Consider the following 27,833-nt stretch of genomic DNA (forward strand, 5'->3'; position numbering starts at 1 on the left):
ACCCTGTTCAGAAACTGTAAACCCAGACATGATATAAACTGGTTATAATGCAACTTTCTAGTGGCCATGAAGTCCTGTTTGTGGAGATTATCAATACAGGGTTATATCTCTGAATTAGTATGGATTTTTCTATTAAAACTTTTGGGACAGCAAATCTGGATATTCCATTATAAACCATAGTTATATTGTGTTTTTAGATGTAGAGCTAACAGAACACATTGATTATTGAGTGCCAAGTCATAACTTCCAGTATTGCCCTGCCTTTGTTTTGTAATAACATTTCAAATGCTACAAAGCATCACTTTCAGGAAGAAAGAGACAGTGGTTTTAGTTACTTTATTATGAAAACAAAATCGATTTCATAGGTTCATATGTGATTACTAGGCTAATGATGTAATACCTAGGATATGACAAAACTATATCTTAATTCCCCAGATATCAGTTTAGGTAGTATTGGGGTAGTGGGTCTTTGAGTGTTTGAGCTCTGGGTCATTTTACAGACTGCCTCTGTCTATAAGGGGCATGGACAGTACCAATTTACTGTTCCCATCTATGTATCTGATGTTCTGATGTTATGAATTACATATTCATCCCCACAAGAAAAAGTAAAAATATGTATATTTGTTGTGAACTGACTGATGACATCTGCATTATGGAGACTTTGAAATTATAACAACAAAGTAACAACTTGAAAAAAAAACATGGGTTGTAGCTTCACAGTGTCTACAAAAATGCAACAAACACCAATTTCAGCCATTTCACACATATAATGTCCCAGTAGTACTGAGCCCATTCTGAAAGAGTATGCCATCTTTGACTGTGAAGAAGTCACAGATATAATAGCCATGATAATGTACTTCAGCTTGTGGTTTTCAGAGCTATACACTCACCCCCTGAATCACATTAATGATTATTTAATGGTGGTCATGTTAGTGCCCTTTAGTTTCACACATACACTGCACCCTCAAAAAAGATAGTCACATACTTATCAAAAAAAGTGAAAGATGCAATGGCCACAAAAATGTACTTCAACTTGCTGCTTTCAGACACATACACTTACTCCAAAAAGCCAAATCAATGACAGCTCAACAATGACTTGTAACTGTTCCGTGCTTTCACAAACAATGTGCCTCCTATCCTCTGCATCAAAAGATAGCAACCTTCAGTGTACACCTCTAAGACCTAATTGGTAGGAAAGTGAAAGAAATAATGACCAAAGCAATATATTTAGACTTGACATTTGTAGACCTATACAGTGCTACCTAGCAAGTCATGTTCATATCAATAAACAATAGGTTCATAAGTTAGTACTAAGCTAACTGCCCTTGTGAGCCATTTTAAGCCTAGCCAGTTATCCCTTGTGAGACTCAAACCCTGCACCTTGTGTTTGTACAAACACCTTAACCATTAGGCCACCCTCCCAACCCCAATGATTATGTAATTGCTCTCTGTTTTCAAAACAAATGTGCCTCCCTACCCCCAAAAAGATATCACTTTTCTTTCTGCCACTCTAATGTTAGATTGAGTGATCAAGTACAGATGTATTAAATCCACATTATTCCCACTGCAGGATGGCACCAGTTCATAGGCAAGTACTAGGTTAACTTCTCTTGTGGGCCATTTTAAGTCAAGCCAATTTCCCTTGGTGAGAATCAAACTCTGTATTTCTTGTCTGACAGGTAAGCACCTTAACCATTATAAAGCTCCACAGTTCCAAAAACTGGATGTAACTAATGCCCTAGCAAGACATGTTGTTAACTGTCATAACAGAGTTAAAGTGGGTTTTATTTTTACTGTTATTGACCAAGTTTTAAATGCAGACAAGAGATGGGATGCAGAAGTGGATTTAAACTGGAATGAATATGTTTGGAAAGTGAGGCTAAACACAGGTGCAGATCCAGGTATGAATGATATGGAAAACTTTAAAGCAGTGTTATGTAAGAAAGGGTTAAAACACTGCTGATATTTTGGGTCATGTAACTTGAGCAAACTAAAATGTGAATTTTGTATGTGTGACAACCAGGTCTGAAGAAGCTCTTTGTGAATGAAAGCGCTTAATATTTATTAAAACAAAAAAACGATGAGTGTTTTATTGTCATTCAAACTGCGTATTGGATTTATTATCTTAACCATTATGCCAACCCCCAACCCCTTTAGCTTATAACCCCAGTAACTAAAACATGAAACTACTCTGCTATGTCAGATTAATAACACTTAATTTCTGTAGCTGGCAATCCCAATGAAAAGGTTATAGTGCTTTCTGTTCTGGCAGTGGAGCATTCTGTCACAAAGGAAAAAATAAGTTACTGGTCCAAGCCCACCAATCTCCTTAAGGTAGGGGACTTACCCTACATCCCCATACTTAATCAAACCCTTACCCTACTCAGTCTCTCAGGCTGAATAACCTTGGGATAAGCTTGCATAAATCAGTGAAAAGGATCAGCAAAGCAATGGGAATCAATGAACCAGCAGCTATTGAAACAGAAATATGTCTTCCATCTTGAGGGAGAAAACTCCATATCACCTCACAAATATATAACCATACTCTTTTTGATTGGTGTTTCCTATGCTGCAGGACTCAAGTATTAGAGTTTATCTCACCACTCTGCCAACATAATGAACTTATACACTTTTTACTGCAAGCATAAACAAAATCTTACAATTTTCTGCAAATCATGCATTCCTTGAACAGCAAAAATATCACATCAAGATTGTATTACAAGAGAAAAAAAATCCTTACCGAAATAAAGATGAGGTCTGCATCTACAATAGCTGCATCAATATCCGTAGAAAAGAACAGATTGACACCACGACATGACTCTACCACTTCTTGCAGCCCAGGCTGAAACAAATTAAGTTAATGTCACTTAAGTGAGTCTCTGCAATGCAACCAGTACAAATAAGCAAAAATGAGTCACATTTGACAAGTTTTACATTGCTGCCTTGGACCCTTCGACAAAATGTTGCATATTATTTCATGTACCCCATCCTGTTAATATACACTTGGATAGGTTTGAACCCAAAGTAATGGCAAAAATTGCAAAGCATATCTTCCAACATTGACCATAAATGAATTAATGAGCAAAGTTAGACAGTGTTGCAATGTTGGCAGAAACAGTGTAGAAACACTAACAGACCGACGGAGGAACTGTTCGTAAACCAGATGAAGCAGGCTTCCCAGAAATGGACCCCCACTGCTTTATACATCCACAATGGTGTGACTCAAATTCTGTACAAAAACATTTACTGTGCATTTCATTTTTAGATGAATCTTGCCAGATATGATAACTGAAAAGCAACTAGGGAATATGTGTGGAAGGGGCAAACATAACAGATAATACATATGCAGTTGTTATGACTGGGATATTAAAACAATTATAATAATAATACATTCAGCAAATTAATTTGTGGCCAACCCAAACCTGCTAACATACAGTTTAACAGTCTGGTGGTATGAAAGTCAGGTTTTAATGAAGTTAGGATCCTCCAGAGATCCGAGCAGCAGAGGAGAAAATGGCAGATTTTCAGAACAGAGAGAAACAGACAAATGAGGCAGAGCTGACATTAGAGGAAAGGCAAACAAGAGATTTGGGAACTGTCTAGAGAAGACAAAACAAAACAAAAGAAAAGTAGTCCACCATACAAAATATTTTATGGCTAGAATATGCAGTGAAGTACTGAGACCTATGAACCAGTAAAGCCAAAGGAAGAGAGGCTGAGGCCAAAATAAGATGAAGGTTGCAGAAACAGAGCAAAGATACAATTCTGTGAAGATACTGCCTTATTCCAAAAAATGGTAAAGGAGACAAGGAATAAAATAGGCAGAATCTGGGGACAGCACAAAAAACAACAGGCAAGAAGAATTTATTACAGTCATACATGTGTTTGTGTTTACACGTGTGCGTGTGTGTGTGTGTGTGTGTGTGTGTGTGTGTGTGTGTGCATGCACTCACACACACACACACACACACACACACACACACACACAAAAACATACAAACATATATGCAAACATGCATGTGTGTGTGTGTGTGTGTGTGTGTGTGTGTGTGTTTGTGCATGCATACATGCAGGCACCTGCATGCACACACACACACACACACACATACACAAAAACATACAAACATATATGCAAACATGCATGTGTGTGTGTGTTTGTGCGTGCATACATGCAGGCACCTGCATGCACACAGACACACACACACACACACGCATACACAAAAACATATATGCAAACATGCATGCATGCGTGTGTGTGTGTGTGTGTGTGTGTGTGTGTGTGTGTGTGTGTGTGTGTGTGTGTTATATTTCTCCTTCCCCTTACAATCCAGGTTATGGCCGCATTTCTTTTTAAATTGCTCCAGCATGCTGGAACTTACTTCTGGAATCCAGTAGATCAGTGTTTGACCTCAAAGGACTTAAATATTGACTCAAACATCTTAATGAAGAAAGTAAATATAAATGGACAAGGCATCCAGGTTAATCCATCATAACTAAGACTGTCAATCATCCCCTCACTCTTGCTTTAACCACTCCAAGTAGATGCAGTTTTGCTTTACAATATGAAACTGACTTGCTGGCCACTTGTTAACTTGTCTGTAAATCCTTTGTGCTTTATAATATGATTTGCCTCTTGTCTTTGCTATACAGTTTTATTGTAGAGTTTAATGTTTGTGTAGTGCATGTATATTGAAATGCTTCCTTTTGTAGAGTATTACCCTTACATATGCTGCCTTGTACATACATTCCCTTTACTAAGCACCCTTGTACATGTTGAGTATACTATCATTGTACTATGCTGCCTTACATATACTGTTTATACTACCTTTATACTATACTGCCTTGATATGTTGATTCTGCTACCTTTATATATGCTGCCTTGGTGTGGTGGTGCAGCGGTTAACATTGCCACCTCACAGGAAGAGGTTATCTGGTTCGATTCTCAGCTGCCGTACCTTCTGTGTGGAGTCTGCATGTTGTCCCTGTGGTGTGTGAGTTTCCTCTGGGCACTCTGGTTTCCTTCCACATCCCAAAGACATGCTGCAGGCGGTCTGGACACTGAACTGTTCATAGGTTCATACTAGGCTATCTGCCTTAGGGCATTTATAAGCCTAGCCAGAGTGTGTTTGGCTTTCGCCACCCACTTTAAATTAATTTTGCTATGCCCTTTTTTGAGGTTAGTATACTGTGCCTCTGTCTAACAGTGACACAGAAGTGATACCCAGGGTAAACCTACCATCTCCCATCCACTCATCAAGATTCCTCTTGAAGAGAGTCAATGAGGGACCTGCCTAACCTGAACTGGGATTTTATTCCAGAGTGAAGGGAGTCTCTGGGTTATGAATCTGTCCCTCCAGCATGTCCTATTTATTTCAGTGCTGAGGTTCAAGTCTCTCGAGCGCATAGCTGGATGGGATTTGGATTTTTTGAGGTGCAGCATGTCCATTAATTCCAGATTGGACATGGCTTTATACGTCAGGCACAGACTGCCTCTGAGCAGGCTTTATGCCACTGAGTAGAGCTGGAGTTTCTTTAACCGGGCAGCATATGGCATCTGTTTGAGCCCTTTGATCCTCTTGGTGAGGTACTTTTGGGGTCTTTCCAGTTGCTGCAGGTGTCTGGTAAGGTACATCCCAAAAGGGACATTGTACTCAATTATGGGCCTGATGAGGGATGAGTAAAGAGGCAAGATGACCTCCCCTGATCTAGATGTGAATCCCTTCATGATTAGGTTGGCTATATAAAATGTTTTTCTAACCACTTTGGCCACGTGGTTGTCAAATGAGAGATTGCTATCAACTTGGGTCCCCAGGTCCCTAATTACTTCTTCTGTACTTAATGGATTACCACCTATGTGGTAATTTGTGGGCACTTTGTTTTTGCCAAAGGGGATGACTATACACTTTTTGGTGTTTAGCTTGAGGCCATGGCTCTGGCACCAGTTATCTGTTTCTATGAGGCCCTTTTGGAGGATGCTTGTGTCGGCTGGAGAGTCGATTATGGCGCCCAGTTTGCAGTCATCTGCAAACTTGGTCAGCCACAGTCCTTCCGTGTTGGCCTGTACCTCCGAGAAATATATACCGAACAAGAGAGGTCCCAGGACTGAACCTTGTGGGATGCCACTTGTAACTGGTTTGGAGTCTGACATGGCTCCAGCAATTCTAACCATGTGGGTTCTGTCCTTGGGCCAGTTTGCAACCCATCTAGTGACATAGGGGTTTATATTTAAGCTGGTGAGCTTATCTATAATGCCCGAGTGGGGTATTGTATCGAAGGCTTTTGTGAGGTCCAGGTAGGCTGTGTGGACCACCTTCCCCTCGTCAATGGCCTTGGTGACTGTTTCAAAGAAATCGACCAGGTTTAAGAGGCAGGATCTGTCCTTAACAAAGCCGAACTGGGTAGGATCCAGTGTCTGTAGGTCCCCAATATCTTTATTTATGAGGTCCATGATGATCCTTTATATAGCTTTGCAGACCAAGCTAGTCAGGCTTATGGGGCGATAGTTTCCAGGATCCGTTGAGGCACCACCTTTGTGGAGAGGGACCACTGTTGCTGTATGCCACTCTTTGGGTACATATCCTGTAGTAAGGCTGAGACTGAACAGTAGTTTTATGTTTGGGTTTAGCTCTTCTTGGAGTTCATGTAGGACGCAACCCGGGACACCGTCTGGTCCCATTGATGCTGTGTTTTTTCTTTGGAGAAGGCGGCTCTTACCTGAGCATCTGAGATGTCAGGGGGGCAGCACTATGCTGGGATAGATATTTGCCCTTTTGGTGGGGGGGGGGGGGAGTTTGCGCTGAACCTGTCAGCTAGGATGTTGGCAATGTCTGTGGGTTTGGTGTATTTTTTGTCATTTTGGACTAATTCTGAGCATATCTGGGAATTCCCACCCAGGTTCCTAACATAACTAAAGAAAATTTTGAGATTATCCTTAGTGTCCTGTGCAATTTTTCTCTTGAAGCTGGCCTTAGACGATTTTATGAGTGCCCGTAGTTTTTTGCTAATACTGATCAGAGATGCCTTCCCTTTTTGGGATTTTGCTCTATTATGTAGTAGCTTCCTCCTTCTATTGTATAGTTTGTTTATGGCTGGGGTCCACCAGACAGGACATCTGCCTTTGGAGGATTGGGTCTTGGTTTTATCTGGGATTGCATGTGAGTGTGTGCTTTCTGTGGAAGGTTGGGTGCTGGGCTGGCAACTCAACACCATAAAACTCCATGCCAATCATTCTGCAGACCATTGTTCCACTGCGGCGACCTTGAAAAGGAGAAGAGAAACATACTATGCTGCCTTGTATATGCTGATTATACTACCTTTATACAATGCTGTCTTGTATATGTTTATTATACTAAATTTATAGTATGCTGACATATATTTTGATTATACTACCTTTATGCAATGCTGCCTTGATATGCTGATTATGTATTCACCAAATCCATTTTATCAATGCTGCTTTGTGTAAATTGATCATGGATTTCACCAGTTGTGCATTAATGCAATATTTTGCCTTTTGTACCTGAGTTGTGGTTGAAATGGGTCCTCAGACCTATCCACCCACTTGGTTAAAAGATATAAATAAATAAATATTCTGCTTCACTGCATATGCAAACACAAAACCAGAATGTACACATATACATTTAGTAAACATCTGTACACTGCCACTGTAATAGGTAACATCTATGCTCTACAAATTTTGTAAAAAAAAAGTCCATTTAACCCTTCCCAAACAGAGACGTATTGAAGAAACCATACAATAACAGTTTTATAAGAAGACCTGGGTCTGGCACACAGATGGATAATACTCTGAGGATGAGTCAGAAAAAACAAGTTTGAGTAGCGGCACGGGTAGTAGAAATAAGTATGCTGGGAGATGGGAAACAGCAGCTGAACCATACTGGGAACACCAGGGTGGTTCTGGTCTGTCAAGCTAATATCAGCAAGCAGGTGTTTGCAGGAAATGCAATGACATAAGACAAGGGGCCACATACTTGGCTCTGTCAAGTGGATGACAGTAGCCTTCATTACCACATATGGAAGTAAGCAGACATATGGGTAATGCATGGTGAAGGCACACTGGACACTCATGGAAAATGAGTCCATACATCAGCCAGCCAAGTGCATAGTTTGATCCTTTAGAAATGCCCTCACAGCCCACTTTGTTTGATGCAGACAAAGGCAAAAGAACATCCATGGCTGCCAGTATGATCACCACTCTGGACACACCTCTGAACCTCTTAGTGCAAAAAATCTGGACAGATCCTGACAGAATGGGGGGACAAAGGCCCAAAAATAGGTACAGATTTTAAATATTGCTCTTAACTTAGAAAGTTGCTAGAATAACATGATTTGTCTTAGTATGCATTTTTCCAAAGGATATGAAGTCTTAAACACAAATGTATATCATTATTTAGTGACCTCAGTCCTCAGATCATCCCAGTGATTTGCCAGAAAATCACAAATTTTCTGAGGAACAGATCAAAAATATGAGGCAAAAAATCTGGACATTCTGTGAAAATCTGTACAGTTGAGAGGTATGCTGGTCAGCTCTCATCTCTGTGCTGGAAATGTTCAGTACAGTGGAACAAATGCTGTCAAGATTAATGAGGGAGAGCTGATGGTCAGTGGGCATGGAGGAAAAACAAAACTTAGATGAAATGATGAAAAACAAAAAGCTGAAGGACGTTACCTCAAAGATAGGAAGGTTTTCAGAATTCCAAGCCTTTATTCTGTCTTCATTGACATCCACCACTGTAACTGCGATTTCTGGACACATCTGAGCGATGACACTACATGTGGGCCCACCAACATAACCAGCACCAATACAGCAGATTTTTCTGATCTGAGCCATTTTAACAATCACTGCAAGCAGAAAACAAGAAAGAGACAAAGAAAGAGGTTAGTACAGCTTAGCTGGTCCGGGTCTGTTTTCTGACATCAATCTAAAATCACTAGTCTTTTACCTTCTATGCCAGCTTTGCAGCTAAGTGTGTTTAATGAGTCTCAGCTGCCAACTAAATACAAAAACTCTTTGTCTGCAGCATTGGCTGTACAGACAAGCTAGTTCTGAATATAAAGGAAAAATGATGTCTGTTCTGTGGCTATGACTGTCTTTAACCCCCCCCCCCCACACACACACACTTTACAGCAGATAACATTTTGGCTGAATGCAGCCCTACTTCTAAATGTATACTCTCAAAGAAAAAAAAAACATGACAAAATAATTATTTGTATAAAACAGTATACTAGTTCTTAAATAAATACCCCCATTAGTAATTTGTGTTGCCAGACTTTTCAGTTCATTACATAAAATGTCTATTGACATCACAACTCCACTAGTCACTTTGGATTGCTCATGCATCTTCTACTCTTTAAGTCCTCAAAATATGAAAAGCAATTAATTATGACTTGCAATTAGCTCACATAGTGAAACATATGTCTTCCTATACACCTCATGGACTGTCTCTGTCTCTTAAAAGATGGCTTACTTATTGGACAAAAAACAAATGGGAGCACCCTGAATCATCTGGTTAAGAGCATGAAATCAGCTTTACAAATAGTGCTAAAAGCAGAGACAAGTACTGTGAAAAGAAACTTTCAAAAGTTTTATACATAAAGTAGGTCTTCTTATGTCCAACTTTCAAATGTTTTCTGTTTAGTTGGAGTACGACTTACGATGACAATATCACTAGCTATACAAACATGGCTTCTTTTCTGCTACATCAATGTAAACTTTACAGTGACAGACGGGGTGAGTTTCTTGGGAGGTATCATGCTGGCAGATGGATGCTTTCCTAGACTGATTAATTTATTAACTGCTTAAATCACTTCCTGCCTAACTAAGGAGCTCAAGGTACAATAACCAAAAGATGAATTACCTCCTGCATCTCTCCATAGCTTACTTTCCACTTTGCCACTATTTACAGCTTACCTCAGTCCATCTGAAGAAATGCAAACTAATACAAACTAATTTTAATACTTATTAACAGATGTTTCATTGCTACAGAATCATGCATACTCTAAAGGTACACAGTTACCTGACAAACACAGTGGAAAAATGTTTAGTTACTGATTCTGTCATTTTAAAATATACCTTGAAAAATATCATTGGCAGATTTTAAGACACCAAAATACAAATGTATGTAGTAATCCACAGAATTCTGACAAGTAACTGTGAGCCGATGAACTTGTAAAAATGTACTGTTTTATTCTAGTAAAATGAAGCGCTTTTCGTTGGCACCAGTGTGCCAACTTCTTCAGATACAAACAATTTTTTTTAAAAAAACATTACTTAAAACACACACCGCTTAAATCAACTTGTTCATATCACATGATCAGCATCAGCTGGTACTAAAATTCTAATACCTACATATATTTAAAGTGGTATTACATATAGAGAACAAGTTTGCGTATATCCAATATTTTGCAATATTCAACAAACCATAAAAACTGGTTAAACTAACGAAACTAGTTTAGTTCGCTATTTTTAACAAATAATGTTGGCTACTTATAAAAAACAATCAACAATCCAATACGACAAGTGCCTCATCATAGTTCAAGTGTCAATATCAATCAGTGACTCAATAAATAAGTCACTGAAGTAGCTCTTAATGCAACTGTATGCAATGTTGACTTCATTTAACGATACCGTCGAATATGCTTCACTATTTAATAGTGTCAGCATCCTATTATTATAGTCAACAAAGTCCAAAATGACGATCCCACCCCCTTTATCTGGTTTTACTACCCTTAAGGGTGAAGATTTTAACAAATACAATAAGTTATTCTCCTCTTGTGTGATATTTTGACACTTGTTTTTGGTTTGAACGAAGCTTGCAATATTGCTTGCCTCTTAAAGCTAAAAAGTTTAAACAGATGAAGTTGGTACTGGTTTGGTTATAAAAATGTACTTTAAAATAATGTGCCTTTATTTTGGTTATTAGTAGTTTAGTCTTTACAATTAGAAGTTATTATTAACTTCTATTGGGTGATCTTGCCTTTAATAGTAACTTATAAACTTTAAACTTTCAATGACTTTCTTTATTTAGAACCTCTTGAAAGAATGGAGTAGATGACGGTAATTTCTGACTTCTCGTGATTGTTTTTTAACTGACATTCCGGTACAAAATGGATAAAAGCATTGGTTATCAATATGGACCAGATAGCTTAACATTTTCACAATTTTAATATGTAATAGTTTTATTCGTATCACTATATAGTATTAATTGACACCACAGAAGTAGGTTGGGTCTGTGTGGATGAAAAACCTCTGACTTTTTAGGACAGTTACCTTAATAGAACTATGATGAGGTACTTGTTGTATTGGATTGTCGATTGTTTTTTATAAGTAGCTAACATTATTTGTTAAAAATAGCGAACTAAACTAGTTTCATTAGTTTAACCAGTTTTTATGGTTTGTTGAATGTTGCAAAATATTGGATATACGTAAACTTGTTCTCTATATGTAATACCACTTCCGTGTAGGTATTAGAATTTTAGTACCAGCTGATGCTGATCATGTGATATGAACAAGTTGATTTAAGCGGTGTGTGTTTTAAATAATGTTTTTTAAAAAAAATTGTTTGTATCTGAAGTTGACACACTGGTGCCAACGAAAAGTGCTTCATTTTACTAGAATAAAACAGTACATTTTTACAAGTTAATCGGCTCACAGTTACTTGTCGGAATTCTGTGGATTACTAGTTTGTTTTTTTGTCTTTGGTTTGTACTATGGCGTCAAATGTATGTAGTACACTGCAGGTGTACCTCTGAGAATATCTCTGATTTTACCTCATGTTTTGGCCCTGTCTCATAAACTTTTTCTGATAAATCACTGAGGTTTATAGTCAATTAACAACATGAAACATTACAGTTTCATACTTCCTATTGTTCATAACATATATGTTGATGTAAAACCTATTGTTCCATTAATCTTTTATACAAATTAGAGTAATAAATGCCTCTGATTTTGGACTTTTGTTCCGCCTCTCATTATTTTAGACTTTGTCCAGAATCCTCGAGTAAAGAAGGTGAGAGGTATGCCCCAGAGCTATATGATTTTTTTTTCTCTGTCAAAGCAATGGAAAAAAAGGGGCAAAGGAGTATATCCCAGTGTAATACAGGGTATCACCTTATTTTTGCACCAAATGATAGTCATTGAAAAAACTAATTTTAGGAACTTAGGAACATTTAAAAAAAAGTTATAAGGAGGACCATAAAATACCTAACCACATACGCCTCTATGCAGACAAAGTTAAAAGTTTATTTATTAAAGCAATTCTTTGCCAGCAGTCCCAAAGAAGAAGCAGATTTTTAGTGCTGGCATATGGGATTAACACTGACTGAAAAAAAGTATTGCATTGTGCAAGCTATAAATCCAGAACAGACAGAAACTACTAGAACATATTCATCTGTCAACAGATAATGTATAACAGATACCTCCAGCATGAAACACTCTATGACAATCGTTCCGAATACTCACATAAATTAAAGATGGCAATGGTTTCTGACATAAATTCTTTTACATGCACACTTTTTAACCACAGATACAGACTTTGTGGGTCACCTTGTCTGCTCACTTCTCATCTCCCTAATAAACTATATATCTACCTAACCAACAACTTACTCTGCCTCTTAAAAGTAGAGGTATGGCCTCCTACCTTGCATGCTGACAGCCTCCTGAAGGAGGCCCCTTGGTGACCTTTATCACCCTCAGCCTGATTTTGCCACAACTTTACATAAAAGTGCTCAAGTCCTCAGATGTCTTAAAAGCCCTGCAGTGCATATTCTTGTAATCAGACAGGCAGATTGTAACAAAGGCAAACCTATATCTTCTTAGCGTCATGGCTACTGCATTGCATTTTTGTGTCACCAATATTACTAATGTGCTCTGACACTTGAAAGTCACCAGATCTGTGGACACTCTCTCATAGAACAACCGTATGTTTAACTTGTCAGTAACTACAGGCTGTACCTTCCTGCTAATAAAATGTTAGAAATGATGTTACTGGAAAATAAATTCCTTATTTTATTTTTTTTTAGCAAAAATAGCTAATGAAACCAATACCCTTGTTTCTTACATTCTATTTGTTCTCAGCACTACCTTTCACAAGACATATTAATTCCAATTGTTTGATGATATAAAAATAATGCCCGACTGATGCAGCCACTCTAAACATAATGGAGAAGGAGAAAGATAAAAAGAGACAGAAAATCACAGTGTAAGAGAGAGTGTGTGATAGACGGATATTAGATCTGAGAAAACTCCCTTAATAATGAAGCAGTTAAGGGTGCATTCGCTAGTGCATATCTTTATTTGCTTCTAATTTGCTTATTTGTTATCACAGGTGTGTCTTTCCAGGGAGCTTTTATTGTTTCAACTGTTTGTATTGTGTAACCTGACAGACAGACCATTTTATAACAAGCTTAATTTTACTTAAGAAGGATTTCTCTTGTGTTGTGTACACAATCAAATTATCTTGTTAATGACTTTGTTTTGCCTGTGCATTTTTATCAGTCACGGCCCTTTGTAAGCCAAGGTGTTTGCATGAAAGCACTGCCCTTTATGTGTGCAGTCTGCAAACAAAGTTAGGAAAAATTACATTAAATAGTTGTGACCACCATCCTTATATCTGAACAGTACCTTTTTTGATGGAAAAGTAAACATAACATTCCTTCTGGAATATGAATTGCTCATTATTGTGTCTCAGAATTGTCTATCGTGATGGGGGCATTAAGGATAAGTTCTTATGGGATCAATGTATATTGTAATGTATCATGAAATGGTTGTATTAAGTGATTCTATAAGTCACCATTTCTATAAATCTACAAATGTAAAATAAAAAATAAATAGAACATAGCTGTAACCACTGTATACATTTGGATAGCCTGATGTCAGTGGGTCAAGACAGATTATGGTCAAAAGGTTAAAAATAAGAAAGCTGAATGCCATTTCAGCAAACACAGCTTATCAGAACAGCACCCACCCAAAAAATGACCACAAATGGAAATGTGTGTTTATGTGAGGGGAAATCCATCCACAGTCTCCCAGGTAGGGGTGATGCCCTGCAAACCATCTCTAGTATCGCCACATCACAAGAAAAAAAGACTATTCGTCTGATAAGTGAATTTGAAGGCAAGTACTTTCACTGAGTTAAGATTTGACACAGTATGCTTCATCTAAATCTTATTCAGCAAAAACAACTAGTTTATTTTATTTTGAAATTGTTAATCAGGATAGAGCACTGATCCATGGACATATTTCTGTCAACACAGCAAGTGTGGCTTGACAGGAACCCAAGAGATTACTCATAATCTACTGTCAGGCAAAATAGCGAGTGGCTAATTCCAAAGTTGATAATTATAAGTGTGCTGGAGTGCTGAAACATCCGCATATACTGAGTGTTTTGCTACTATGGATATGTGCATTTGTGGGTCTATGAGGGTTAGGGTTAAAGTACAGGTTACAGCCATAAGTATCCTGCTGTTGGTGATTGACAGACTGACAAGTGGACTCCTACAGTGGCAGTAATTCTGCAGGTATTGAGTCGGGACTGTGGTGGTGAAATGACAAATGACTCATAGGTATAAACTATCAATTTACTTTTACCCTCTGTGTCCCCATTATCACCTATTGCAATAACATTTTGGTAGTGACCAAAAGGAATAGACTGCAGATGCAGGTGTGTTTGTGGGGTAACTCAGCTTACTGTGTAAGACAGTCTTAGAAGCCTGGGAATTCAGGAGGAGCTCAAGTATGGCTATTGTTTTTCCACGCTGAGAGCAGTGAATTGAGGTGATTAGGTACCATGTGAGGATGCCCCCTGAGCACCTAGTATGAAAAGTATTGCAGGTATGCTCCACCAGAAGGAGAGTTTAAGACAGACTCAGAAATTGTTGGAGAAATTATATCTCTCAGCTTGCAGGGAAAAGCCTGGAGATCCCACAGAAATATGCTAGAAATGTTTGCTGGAAAGGAAGAAGTCTGACATACCCTGCTCAGCTTGTTACCACCATGAAAATGACAATGGTCTGACATGTGACCCTCCTAACACAGCATAATCATTTCCTTACTCAAGGAATTTCTTATTCAAGTTGCTCTTTTTAACAGTCACTGCTTACATGAATTCCAATTAAATAGTATCTGCCCTTTCGATTTTTATCCAGAACAGTCTGATTTTGTCTGTATACGTTACAACTAAATTTCATGCTTACAGACCCAAGTGTTCTTTTCAAGAGACATTACCTTAACGGTGTACTATGTTTGAGGACTTCTGGCTTCATTTAATATGTGCTTTATCTTTTATTGTATCTGAAATAAAGGGTGTTAGCTACAGATATTACAGACTACAAAGACATATAGTGTCTCATTTTTGTGATTGCTTTAATGTAATGCAGTTCCTAAGCACTCCATATTTTTACTGTTTAAACTACCATTACTTTTACGTCTCACAGCTGAAAACAAGCACTTATATTCATGTCTATGTAGTCCCAACATCTATATGCCCCAAACATAATTGTATTTACCCACAGAAGAAAACTTAGGCAGGTTAGAGTTACCCTCACCTTAACAATTTGCAACTTAAGAATGCTCAAGAGAAGCAAATAATTTGACTGAAGACTCATTTGCTGAATGCACACTTAGGGAATCCAACTCAACAAACTAGAAAGCAATATTCAAATGTTTTAGTGATAACAACATTCTTGTGGAGAGGCAAGTCCCTCTACACTACACTCTAGTAGGAAGGGGAAGCCTGCACATATCCTGCTACTTAAATATTCCAACTTACATGGAAACAACCAGAACAGGGTGAGTGCTGCACACAGGGAGGTACTGGGATCTACCTTACTAAAAGTGAAGCAGTGCAATTTGTGTGTCTTATCTTATTTTTCAACAGCTCAAGTGTTTTCTGTCCCTGCTGCTACTGCTTTTGCCAAATGTGTTTGGAAAGTCAGATTTGGTGTCATGGCACTTAGCAAATAAGGTTTCAGGTGAATGGCATACTCCCATATTTGTGGATCTAGGTACCCTTTCTCTGTGACAGTCTGTCTCTCTCTTTACTGTTTATGCACCATGTGGTACATCAGGTAAGGAGCACCTTTCAGCGCTTGTAGTTTCTGTAGCAGTTATGGGTTTTGCAGGCTCAGGTTGCAAGCCCAAGGCCCAACCCTCCTTGGAGGGTGCACCACAAACATACACATGCACACCTTCACACCTAGGGCCAATTTAGAGTGCCCAATCCCCCTACTGCATGTCTTTGAAATGTGGGAGGAAACCAGAGCACCCAGAGGAAACTCCCACGAAAGCTGGGAGGACATGCAGACTCCTCACAGAAGGCACCTCAGCTGAGAATCGAACAAGAGAACCTCTTGCTGTGAGATGACAATGCTAAGTAACCGCTACACTACTGTGCCACCTGGTGACACTCTAATTGTCTGAAATCATCCATTCTTCCTGGACAAACTCTTGATGAGTTCCAAAGGGCCACCACATTCTTTCATAAGATGTGAATCTCTAAGTACTGAACCCTGATGCTTGCATTTAGAGGCTGTGCCTTCTGGTGATAATGACTTGTGTCATCCTTTAATGGATTTGCTATAATACAAGGCTTCAGTTATGTCCCAGCAAGCTCCCGTAGTCCTTAATGGTGCACAGTCTATATCTGTACAATTTCTGGCAGTATGACTTGCCATCCATTCCAGGAGCCATGTTTTTAAACATGTTTTGTACCCACTCAGGTAAGAAATGTTAAACCAATAAAATAATATTAATACACTCTCTGTGGAATATCAGTTGTACTTCATGGGACTTCAAATGTGATTTCTGGCCAAATGTTGTACAAATAAAGTTTATTTATTTAATTTTACTATTTCATTTGATTGATTGAGGAATACCCATTGAGCCAGTGCTCTTATACTGCAGCAAATCCTGATACGTATGGAAGATACAATTCACGCAGTATAAAAAAGCATGTATAACTATATCAGTTTTGCCTAGGTTACAGAAATAAATAAACAAAATAGAGGCTTGACAAGTAACAGTAATGCTTCAACAATGGTATCATACAGTAAAAGTAAAGGAATCCTCAAATTCTACTAATAAGAAGTAGAAAAAGAGTAACAACTAGAAGCAGAGGAATGAGTAGAAACAGAGTAACACGTAGAAGCAGAGGAATGAGCAGAAGCAGAGGAATGAGCAGAAGCAGAGTAACACGTAGAAGCAGAGGAATGAGTAGAAACAGAGTAACACGTAGAAGCAGAGGAATTAGCAGAAGCAGAGTAACACATAGAAGCAGAGGAATGAGTAGAAACAGAGTAACACGTAGAAGCAGAGGAATGAGTAGAAACAGAGTAACACGCAGAAGCAGAGGAATGAGTAGAAACAGAGTAACACATAGAAGCAGAGTAACATGTAGACGCAGAGTAAAATGAGTGGAAACTGAGTAACACATAGAACCATGTAACTAGTAGAAGCAGACTAACATGTAAAAGTAGAGTAATGAGTAGAAACAGAGTAAGATGTAGAAGCAGAGTAATACATCGAAGCAGAGTAATGAGTAGAAACAGAGTAACACATAGAAGCAGAGTAATGAGTAGAAGGAGCATAACAAGTAGAAACAGAGTAATGAGTAGAAACTGAGTAACATGTAGAAGCAGAGTAATAAGTGGAAACAGAGTAAGATGTAGAAGCAGAGTAACATGTAGAAGCAGAGTACTACTTGTACTTCAGATAAAAAAATACTCATAGCCAGACTGCATGGAAGCAGTCCTTCAGAATCAAGCAGGGTCACACTTTAACATGTAGTCTTTTTCACTCATACCATTAAGGCACTCCTTGTTAAGGTTTATGGCTTGTCAGGAGGCAGTGTTTCAGCCGCTGCTTTGTAGAGGGTTGGAGTTTGCCACTAAACACCTGAGGACACAAGTTCCTATGCAGGTGGACGAGGATTAACAACAAGAATAACGTGTCTAAAAGCAAACACCTGATGCCGAATGTGTTCTGCTCAGATCTGGAAATAAATTTTCTGTGTGACCAGCTGAAGCCATCTGAGTATCACCTGGAGCTGGAGATAAGACTTGAGTCATTCAGGGTGTCCAGTTCAATACCTGAATCTGTGTACCACTCAGAGATGGAGATAAAGCTTACATCAGGGTACTCAGCTCAAAAGTAACGTATATCAAGTGACAACATTGTTGTCTTATTAGGTTATTACACATCACTCATATTACCTATCCTGTAAAAGAAAATATTGTAATACGTCTCCAGTGGAAAAATTCAAACAAATGTGTTTTCCTTTAGCTATTTTCAGATTCCTTACATTTCTGTAATATCACTATAGAGATTATAAGGGAAGAAATAGATTTGCATGACTTCTAAAATTGTACAGCTTATAACTGGCAACAAAGGCTGTACATGGACATCATCATTTAAACCAACATTTAAAACCAAATATAATTTTAGTATTATATGTAGCAACTATATTTTCCAGATGATGAAAAATAGAACTACAGCTCTTAAACATCTAAGGATTATGTTGCATTGAATATGGTTGTACAGAAGTATATACCTCAGTAAGAAGAGGACCTGTGGGGGGGCAGAGACAGAGAGAGGAAGAGAAACCCTCACAGACATTACAGTACACTCTTTTTTTACATTTTTGTGGGCTCACGCTCATTTTCATTTTATATTCTATATTCACTGTGGACAACATGGTGAGAGGCTTCTGCCACATTTTCAGTAATTTGATTACCTTAGCTGACCTGCAAGAGAAGCATAAGGTAATGTTCGGGGAAACCTGACTGCTTGCCACCGCCTGACAGCTCTGCTACTTTAGCACATCTCTCAAAAGCACCTTTCATTGCTGCAAAGCATCGTCACTCACACAGACACTATTCTGTATGCATACAAAGTTACTCAGTTTGTGAAAGAACAGAAACCATTTAACACTACAAAACGAACTTTACGAAAGCACAAAGCCCTCATTCAGTCACTTCTATATTAAAACATGCAGAAAAAAATCGCTATTAGAATAGTACTCTTGTCCAACACACTTCTGCTACATATTCCAAGACAAGGTAATATTCTACACTGGTATTTTCATCCTGTTCTCCAACCAGAATATCACGTACAAAAACAGCCATCTTCTGTGTACACCATGAAAAGTAATTTCAGGTTTACCATCCTTCAAACGACATCACATAACTAAGGGCACATTTCCCTTTACTGGGCTGGCATATGTGAATGATTACAAATTTACATCTTTCCTACCCTGTCTGACCCTGCACATTACTTTACCACCATAAGCAGGTCAGAGATCAGTTTCAAATGCTTTCCATCAGCAACTATGTTAACTGAATGACACAACTGTACTAAAACACCCTCTTCCTAATATTACATTATATTTCATTTTATTGGGGCACTGCGGTGGTGGTGCTGCGGTAGCGTTGTCACCTCATTGTAAGACGCTGTCTGGTTCGATTCTCAGCTAGAGCGTCTTCTGTGTGGAAACATGTGTGAATGGGCATACCTTCATTGAAGGTTGTGCATCAGACATGACAAGTCGGCATGTAAAAATCTACTGCCAATCATTAGCGGACCGGAGTTCCACTGTGGCGACCCCTAACCGGGAAAAGCCGAAAGACGCAACAGCATTTCATTTTATTGGAGTAAGCATGTTATGAACACATACTCTGGACTAATTTGTCATGGGTTGAGTTTTCAGAAAATATAGAGCATATCTTGCAATACCATCAGAAGCCTGAATTTGTAGTGCCTTCAGAAGCTGATCACCCACAGGTTACTAACATGGAGTGGAGTATCAAGTCATCTGTTAGAGTGCCATCTGCAATGGTAAGAGAAAGGATCGTTGTGCCTTTTTGTCTTCCCACCTTCACTTTAGGCAATATTATGTGTGCTCTGAATAAGCCCCACCACAAAATAACATCAGGGGTGATTTGGAGTTTGTGGAGAGGCAGGCTTGAATGAATGTTTGTGAGAAAGGACCTTATGATGTGTGAAGCCTGGGACACTCAGGAAAAGCACAAGCAGGAGCAGTCTACCAGATGTCTTCAAGGACCTAGAGGGGCAAAGGTCAAGGTTACTTTAAGTAGTTACACTACTTCAAACAGCAAGGCAGACCCTTGCAGCTTCCTGTCTGCAAGTATCAGAATACAGCCAATGCGAAGACAGGTAAACATTAAGCTGATCATGTATCCCTTGAAGATTGCATATCTGGTGGGGTCAGTGTTCAAGAGATAAACTTTCTGGCCAACATATAACAAAGTGAAGTAACATTTGGAGACACATTCATAATTATTTTCAAAATATGGTGGGGGCATTAACTACCCTGAATTACTAGCAGTTAAAAAAATGTGGCAGCACAAATAGTGTTAATCCATCAATAGCTGTAGCACACCTCATGCTGCCACATAAATAACAGCTGGAAGTGGTGTAATTTTAATCAATTAATACCTTAAAATGTAGTTAGACACTTCGCCCTGCAGCACATTTGATTTTTGCTTTTTGCGTGACCCTGCAAAGTACCTAACAGCTTTGAGTTTTGGATGCTGTCTGTATGGCAGTACAAGGTTCACTAATAACAGGGAGGCCTATCTAGGAACCTCACTATAACAAGCTTGTTACAGTGAGGTTCTTACTATGAATAGAATCCATCTTAATCCATGTTAGTGTGTGCATTGCTTATGGAATATACCAAGGCTGTTACTGGAAAGTGTAGTTTGCTTTCGACTACAACATTTAATGATTGTTAGTTTTGCAATATTTTTGTCAGCTAAATTATACCTGCTTGTTATACTGGCATTCCCACACCACATATGTTTGGTTTTGTTTGTATTCATAGCCGTGTTATTACTCTTGGTCGACTAACTTTGGCCAGTTGATTTTGTTGACTTACACAATCTTCACTGTAGGTAATGTATGTACCTAACTTTATATCATAGATTCATAGATTGTTACTAGGCTAATGACCTGGGGGCCTTTCTAAACCTAGCCAAGTTTTCCCAAAAGAATAATGATGTCTTGTATCCAAATAAGGCATTGAGGGACAGGCATTTATAAGCTACCTCTGTCCATGAGAGATATGGGTGCCAGGCCTGGTGTAAATTTCCTATTTCTCATCAGCTGTTCAAGGTTGTGCTTAAACTGGGTAATACATGAACTCAGGTTCACATGAGTTGGAAGCCTGTTCTACAGGAGGGGCAGTCTCTGGGACACATATCTGTCTCTCCAGCATGTTCTCTTTAAGTCCCTAGACCTAGTACTTCTGATACTGTTTGACTTAACAAATATGTATGAGATTCATAAGTGTGAGACTTGCGGATGCCTTGTAAGCCAGACAGAGATCACCCCCTCAGCTGTCTATAGAAGACTGAGTAGAGGGAAATAGCTTTAAATTGCTCTGCATAAGCTAGGTTTGTTACACATTGTATTCTTTTTGTAAGAAACTTTGGAGGCAGGCCTAGTTGCAGTATATGCCTGGTCAAGTACATACCAAAGGGAGCAGTGTACTCTATGATTGATCTGATGAGGGAAGAGTACAATGGGATAATGACTTAGATGTCATACCCTTACTTATATGCTGTGCAACATAAAAAGGATTTCCTCACTACTGTGGCCCCTATTGTGGTTGCAGGTAAGGCATGGTAATTAGTTGGATTGGTTGACTATCCAAAGAGTACAATTTTGCATTTCTTACATTGAGTTTAAGACCATGGCTTTGGCACCATTTGTTAGTCAGAGATAGGTCTTCTTGAAGAATGCTAGGGTCTCCAGGGGAATCGATGATAACCCCCAGCTTGCAGTCATCTGCAGACATAGTCAGTCATAAGCATTCAGTGTTTGCTTCCACTTCAGAGAAATAGATGCCAAAAAGGAGTAGGCCCAGTACTAAGCCCTGGGGGATTCTGCTAGTGACTGGTCTCTTGGTGGTGGTGGCCTCACCTGTTTTGACCTCCTGGGTCCTATCAGTGAGCCAGTTGGCTAGCCAGCCAGTGATAAAAAGGGTTTATACCTAACTTAGTGAGCTTGTCTACAATGCCTGTGTGGGGTATTGTGGGGTATTGATCAAAAGTATTGGCCAAATCAAGGTAAGATGTTTGTACAGTCTTGCCTTTCTCCGTTGCTTTGGTGTCTCCCTTAAAGAAGTTCACCATATTTAATAAGCATAACCTCCCTTTAACAAGGCAGAACTGTGATGGGTCCAGGGTTTGCAGGTTACCTATGTCCTCATTTATCATGTTCATTATGATTTTTTAAATGGCCTTACATATGAGGCTGGTCAGACTTATCAGCCTACAGTTACCTGGATTAGTGGTTGGACCTTGTTTGTACTGGGGATTGTCTGTAGCTATATTCCACTTCTTGGGTACAAAACCTGATTGTAGGCTCCAGCTGAAAAGTGATTCATGCAGACCAGAGAGGTTGTGTTTCATGCTATTTAGTAAGCATGCCAGGATGTTACCAGGGCCAATCAATGCAGTGATTTTGGTCTTGGAAGGTGGACTGATGACCTCATGGTTGGGGAGACTGTGGTATGCTGTATTTTCTTTGGACTATAGTGGGGTAGAATTTGAGCAGAACCTGTCAGCCAAAAGGTTGGCAATGGCATCTGGTTCAGAATGTGGTCATGCCATTTGCAATAAGTTCTGCACATTGTTGAATACTTCCCTTGAGGTTACAGACTGTTGCAAAGCAATAAAAAATGCCTGAAGGACTTTTAAGGTCAAGAACAAGTAGGTACAAACAAAAGACATTAGGACCCACAAATAAGAGAACCCCTCAGCCATAACATAATGGCTTTAATGTTATTACTGCTATAGAAAACCAATCATATCTGATAATTATTCAAGAAAAAAAACTTCTAACTAGTTATCTAAGAGTGCAAGATTTACTCTTTCAAAGGCTGTAGATAAATCAGTAAATATCACCAGCCTTCCTGTTGCTATAGGCATGTTATTGGACATTTAATAAGTCAATTTTTATTTATTTGTGCAATATATACTTAAATATATTTCAAGTGAGTGCAACATTTATTTATTATATCTGTAGTCAGTATTACTTAACTCACTCAAGTGCAGTATTAGACAAATAACTTGACATTTCAATCTGTAGTGTGTTTTGTATTACTTTAAATAGGGTAGTGAATTTAACTCAGGGGAGGGTATTCTTTTCATATATGAGTATTGGTAAATGTATCTGCTCTTTCTTGTGTGTTATGTTTATTCATCTACTTGTATGTGTTGTTTCACTTTCCTTTGTTTTGTTTGTCTTTTCGGCTTTTCCCGGTTAGGGGTCGCCACAGTGGAACTCCGGTCCGCTAATGATTGGTAGTAGATTTTTTTATGGTGCTGAGTTGCCAGCCCAACGCCCAGTCTTCAGCGAAGGCATGCCCATTCACGCATGTCTTTCGGAGGCCACTCAACCGCGGGGAGGACATGCAGACTCCACACAGAAGGCACTCCAGCTGTGAATCGAACAGGAGAACCTCTTGCTGTGAGGCAGCAATGCTACCGCTGTACCACCGCGGTGAGCTGATGCAAGAAATTTTACTTAGGCTACATGTGTGCAGTTCTAAATGACAATAAAGTTTACTTTTACTTTGACTTATTATAAAAAAGGTGGTAATAAACCAGCCTTTAAAATATGCTGATAATGTTGCAAATTTTTAACTTATTAACCTCACTCAAAAATTCCCTCAAAATTATCCATTCCATAATCCTGACAATCTTTGATAGAAAACTTAACAAATCTGTACTTTTTTTGGTTGTTTTTTTGAACCCTTCCCTTTCAGTATTGGTATTACTACTGCATCTTTCTACTGTATGTGCTACTATAACAGGACTCAAACAGTACCTTCAATGTTTTTATTTTTTAAACACATTTTAAACTTTTTAGGACCATGTTTGTAAATCCAGCCAGTCATAAAGCTTCTGTAAAATCTAACTTGCCTAGTATGGCTTCAGTCTAATTTTTTGAGATATCTAATGTCTGATCTACTATATTTTTCCTTCTAAATTATTGCTTGAAAAACCAAATAAAGATACAAATCAGCCTAGGAATCTGTTATCTATTTTCATATGATCTTTCATCTGCTCTTCTTCTAAAACGGAAGCTTTAGCGTCTAAATTATTTCCTTTCCTAATATTTTAAGTAAAAACTTCTACTGCTTCTAACGTTTATCAAATTTTAGCATGTTTACTTTTCAGTTTTAAGACTTGTCCTTATCTCCTTGTCTAAGCTGTTCATTTCTTTCTTCTGTATCATGTTGTTCTTGCCCATTTTCCACTTCCTTGGCTTCTAATTAAGACCATGTTACAAAAGCTAAGGCAATTTTAATTAATATCTCGAGAAGTTAAAGAGACCACTAGCAAAGAAGCTTAATGTTCTTCTGGAATGTAAGTAATTCATGCAGAGAACACAACATACGTAATTCATTGTTTGAAAGGCCTTGGATAGCATGTATGGTTTAAGGAAGGTGAATATCCAGGGTTTAAAGATGGTGTTATGGATTCAAACCTGTTTTAAAAAGCAGCAATTCAGTATATAAGTTTGTCTCATACTCTTATGAGCTACCCGAAAGAGTAACAGTAAAAAACAATAATTTTTCCAAAGGGGTTCTACTGTCTGCACCTCTGGGCACTCTGTCTTCACATCCCTGAATTCTGAGATCAAATAATGTTGGAGAACCAGGAAAATATGTTAAAAAACACAAAAAACTCACATTTTTCCCCTTCTCCAAGTCCCATGGCCTCAGAGCAAAGCACAGCAACTTTGACAAAGCAAATATCCAGAGTAGCAAAACAAAGAAAATATCCAAATGTGCATATTATATAGATATATGTATTCATGAGTATGTGTATATACTGTGAATATACACATATACACATACAAATACTCATACAAATACAAAGGGTCAGCTACAGTGAAAAGAAAAAGTACAAGAAAAATACAAGAAGCAAAAGCCCAAATCAACCAAACAGCCTACTGCAGTAATACACAGGAAACTGTTACTAAACAATTAATTTAAATTTTGATATGAAAACTGTTCATTTTAAATGACTTGTACTTTTATGTAATCTTCACTTGCTTTGAATACAACTTTCTTTCTGTAGTTCGAGTATTTACAAAGAGAATGGCTCTAGCAGTAACTACTAGCCATTTCTTGTTCAGTAGTGTATTGCAGTTATGTTTCTTGTTCTGGGCTAAGTGTGTTAATCCAAGAATGTAATTTTCAGTAGTTTGAATAAGTATAATATCGTACCTTAAAAAAAATGTTATATCTGAGCTCGTCCACAATTAAGATTCAGTTAATCCCTTTGGAGGCAAGAATGCAGCTCATAAGTATACAAACACCTATATACATAAATGCATGCGCGCACACACACACATATATAACTACCCGTTAATATTGGTGTCCCTCAAGGGTCCATATTAGGCCCACTCCTGTTTTCTTTATTCATCAATGACCTTCAGATGATTCTACACTTATATGCTCAGCCAAATCTGAATCTGAACTTCACTTCCTTACACAGAACTTATTTAGCTCAGTAGAACTATGGTTTACAAAACGCTGTCTCTTACCAAATCCCAAAAAAACTAAACTTCTACTTTTTACACCTACTAATAAATCCCCACCAATTGACTTCACTATAACCTCCAATAATAGCACCATTATATCCCAGGATCTTACTACCAAACTGCTAGGTATCACCATAGACAACAACCTTAACTTTGACACTCATATTAATAATATCTTGAAAACAACTAACAGAAAAATAGGCTCTCTATATAGGATCAAACCCTTCCTCACCCCTGCAACTAGAACAACCACATCTAATCTCTACCCTATCTCCCTCTCCCATTTTCACTAACCTGTCAAAAATAACCTTAAGAAACTAGAATACACCTACAACAACATAGCCAGATTTGCCACTGGTAACCCTTTTAAAACACACCACTGTATTAATCTAAAATACCTAGGGTGGCTTGAATTACAGCAACAGCTGAAATTTAATCAACTGACCATTGCCCATAAAATTCTTTATCAACCTGCTAAGACACCCAAACTATCTAACCTTATTCATCCCTACAATAACCTGAGATCCCTAAGATCTTCTCAAAAACTCCTCATAAATATTGTCAAATCAAACAATAGAGCTGGAGACTCTCTCTTCACTAACACTGTTGGAAAATCTGGAACTCACTCCCACTGAACTTTCAACACTCCCTCTATTTCCTTGTTCAAAAAAACTTAGCTCTTCCTTAAAAAAACTTGGATGTGTGCCCCTGTACTAAACCTGACTAACCTACACACTCTCACTACTTGTTTCAACCCCACCTTATATGCTCTAGCTACCTGTTTCTACCTCACTATCTCAGCTCAGTAACATTCTCATCAGACTCTACTACCATTCTTCCTCCACTACCTAACCTTCCTATTAGTATACTCACAAAAGTTCCAATCGTCTTGATTAGAACTTACTTACTCATCTTCTGTTCCAATCTTACTTTCCTTTCCTCTCCTCCTTTATCTAGAATTAAATTATTTGCTTTATTATCTCCTTTTCTGAACAGTTAAAACACAGCTTCATGATAAATTGTATTATGTTTAGTCAATATCTTGTGTTATATACTCTATATACCTGTAACCACTTTTTAGCTAACTCTTCCTAGTTATTAATGTAGTTGATCTCATGTATTTACTTCTGTAGATATATACTGAATGGACATATATCCAGCTAGACTAGCCCGTCAACACAAATGTAAAATAAATAATATATATATATACATATATATATATATATATATATATATATATATATATATATATACACATACATATATATATATATACACATACATATATATATATATATATATATATATATATATATATATATATATATATATATATATACACATATATATATATATATATATATATATACACATATATATATATATATACACATATATATATATATATATACACATATATATATATATATATATATATATATATATATATATATATATATATATATATATATATATGTATATATCCACTTATCCACTGTCGTAACAGATAGAACCAGCTACACTATATGTATTTAGGTTAAGTGGAATGTCAGAGGCCTTAGAGTTTGGAGAGTTTACCCATGATCAAGGTAGATTAAAAACACCTTGGGTTAGGTGCCTATTTAAGGCAAGCCCACTAACAAAATGGCAGACATTAGAGGAAACCAGTGGAGTTCCAGTGTTCCTGTTTCCAGACAAGACTGTTTTTTTTTTTTTTTTTTTTTTTTTTGAGGAGAATGACACACAGAGGCCAGAACAAGCATCTCTGAGATGGGGGAAATCATCATTTGTGTGCTATATGTTTGTCAGTGAAGTCCTGGTAATTGGAAGTATCAGGCCATATGTTTCTGTTTTTGTTCATGTGCTGAGGTGAATGTTGCATGAAGAAGTGGTAGGCCTGAGACATTATTTGTTTGTTCACTGAGGTTGAGAGAAAGAGACTTTTTATTTTTACTAGACTTTGGATAGCACAGATTAGTATTTGCAAGAGATTAATTTTGGTTGTTTAAGGTCAATGTTTATTTTCCCCTAAAGACACAATCAGTGCAGCAAAGCTATAATTTCTTTGTCCCTAGAACTCATAAGCACCTTAATATAGAGTTCAGCTTACTAAAATGTTATATGTCTGAGTATGTCTGATAAAGACACATTTGAAAGGCACACAAGAAACGCAACAATGTACAACAGTGGGTGGAAATGAAGTATGGGATTATTCGTTAACTGTTATCGACTTATTGTATTG

The 27,833-nt window shown here is 38.0% G+C and overlaps 1 protein-coding gene across 1 annotated transcript in view; it reads right to left on the reverse strand.

The window, feature by feature from the left end:
- Positions 1–27,833, reverse strand: part of LOC122799755 (UDP-glucose 6-dehydrogenase-like) — a 174,596-nt gene that overhangs the window by 138,941 nt on the left and 7,822 nt on the right. The window contains exons 2-3 of the mRNA XM_044069027.1: positions 8,687–8,859; positions 2,741–2,842 (exon numbers count right to left, since the gene is read on the reverse strand). Coding sequence (XP_043924962.1) covers positions 2,741–2,842; positions 8,687–8,848 — 264 coding nt within the window. The 5' untranslated portion in view covers positions 8,849–8,859. The remainder of the gene's footprint in view (positions 1–2,740; positions 2,843–8,686; positions 8,860–27,833) is intronic.

This window comes from Protopterus annectens, chromosome 4.part0 (assembly GCF_019279795.1).
Source record: "Protopterus annectens isolate FY-2018-M chromosome 4.part0, PAN1.0, whole genome shotgun sequence".
In the NCBI taxonomy this organism is placed as follows: Eukaryota; Metazoa; Chordata; order Ceratodontiformes; family Protopteridae; genus Protopterus; species Protopterus annectens.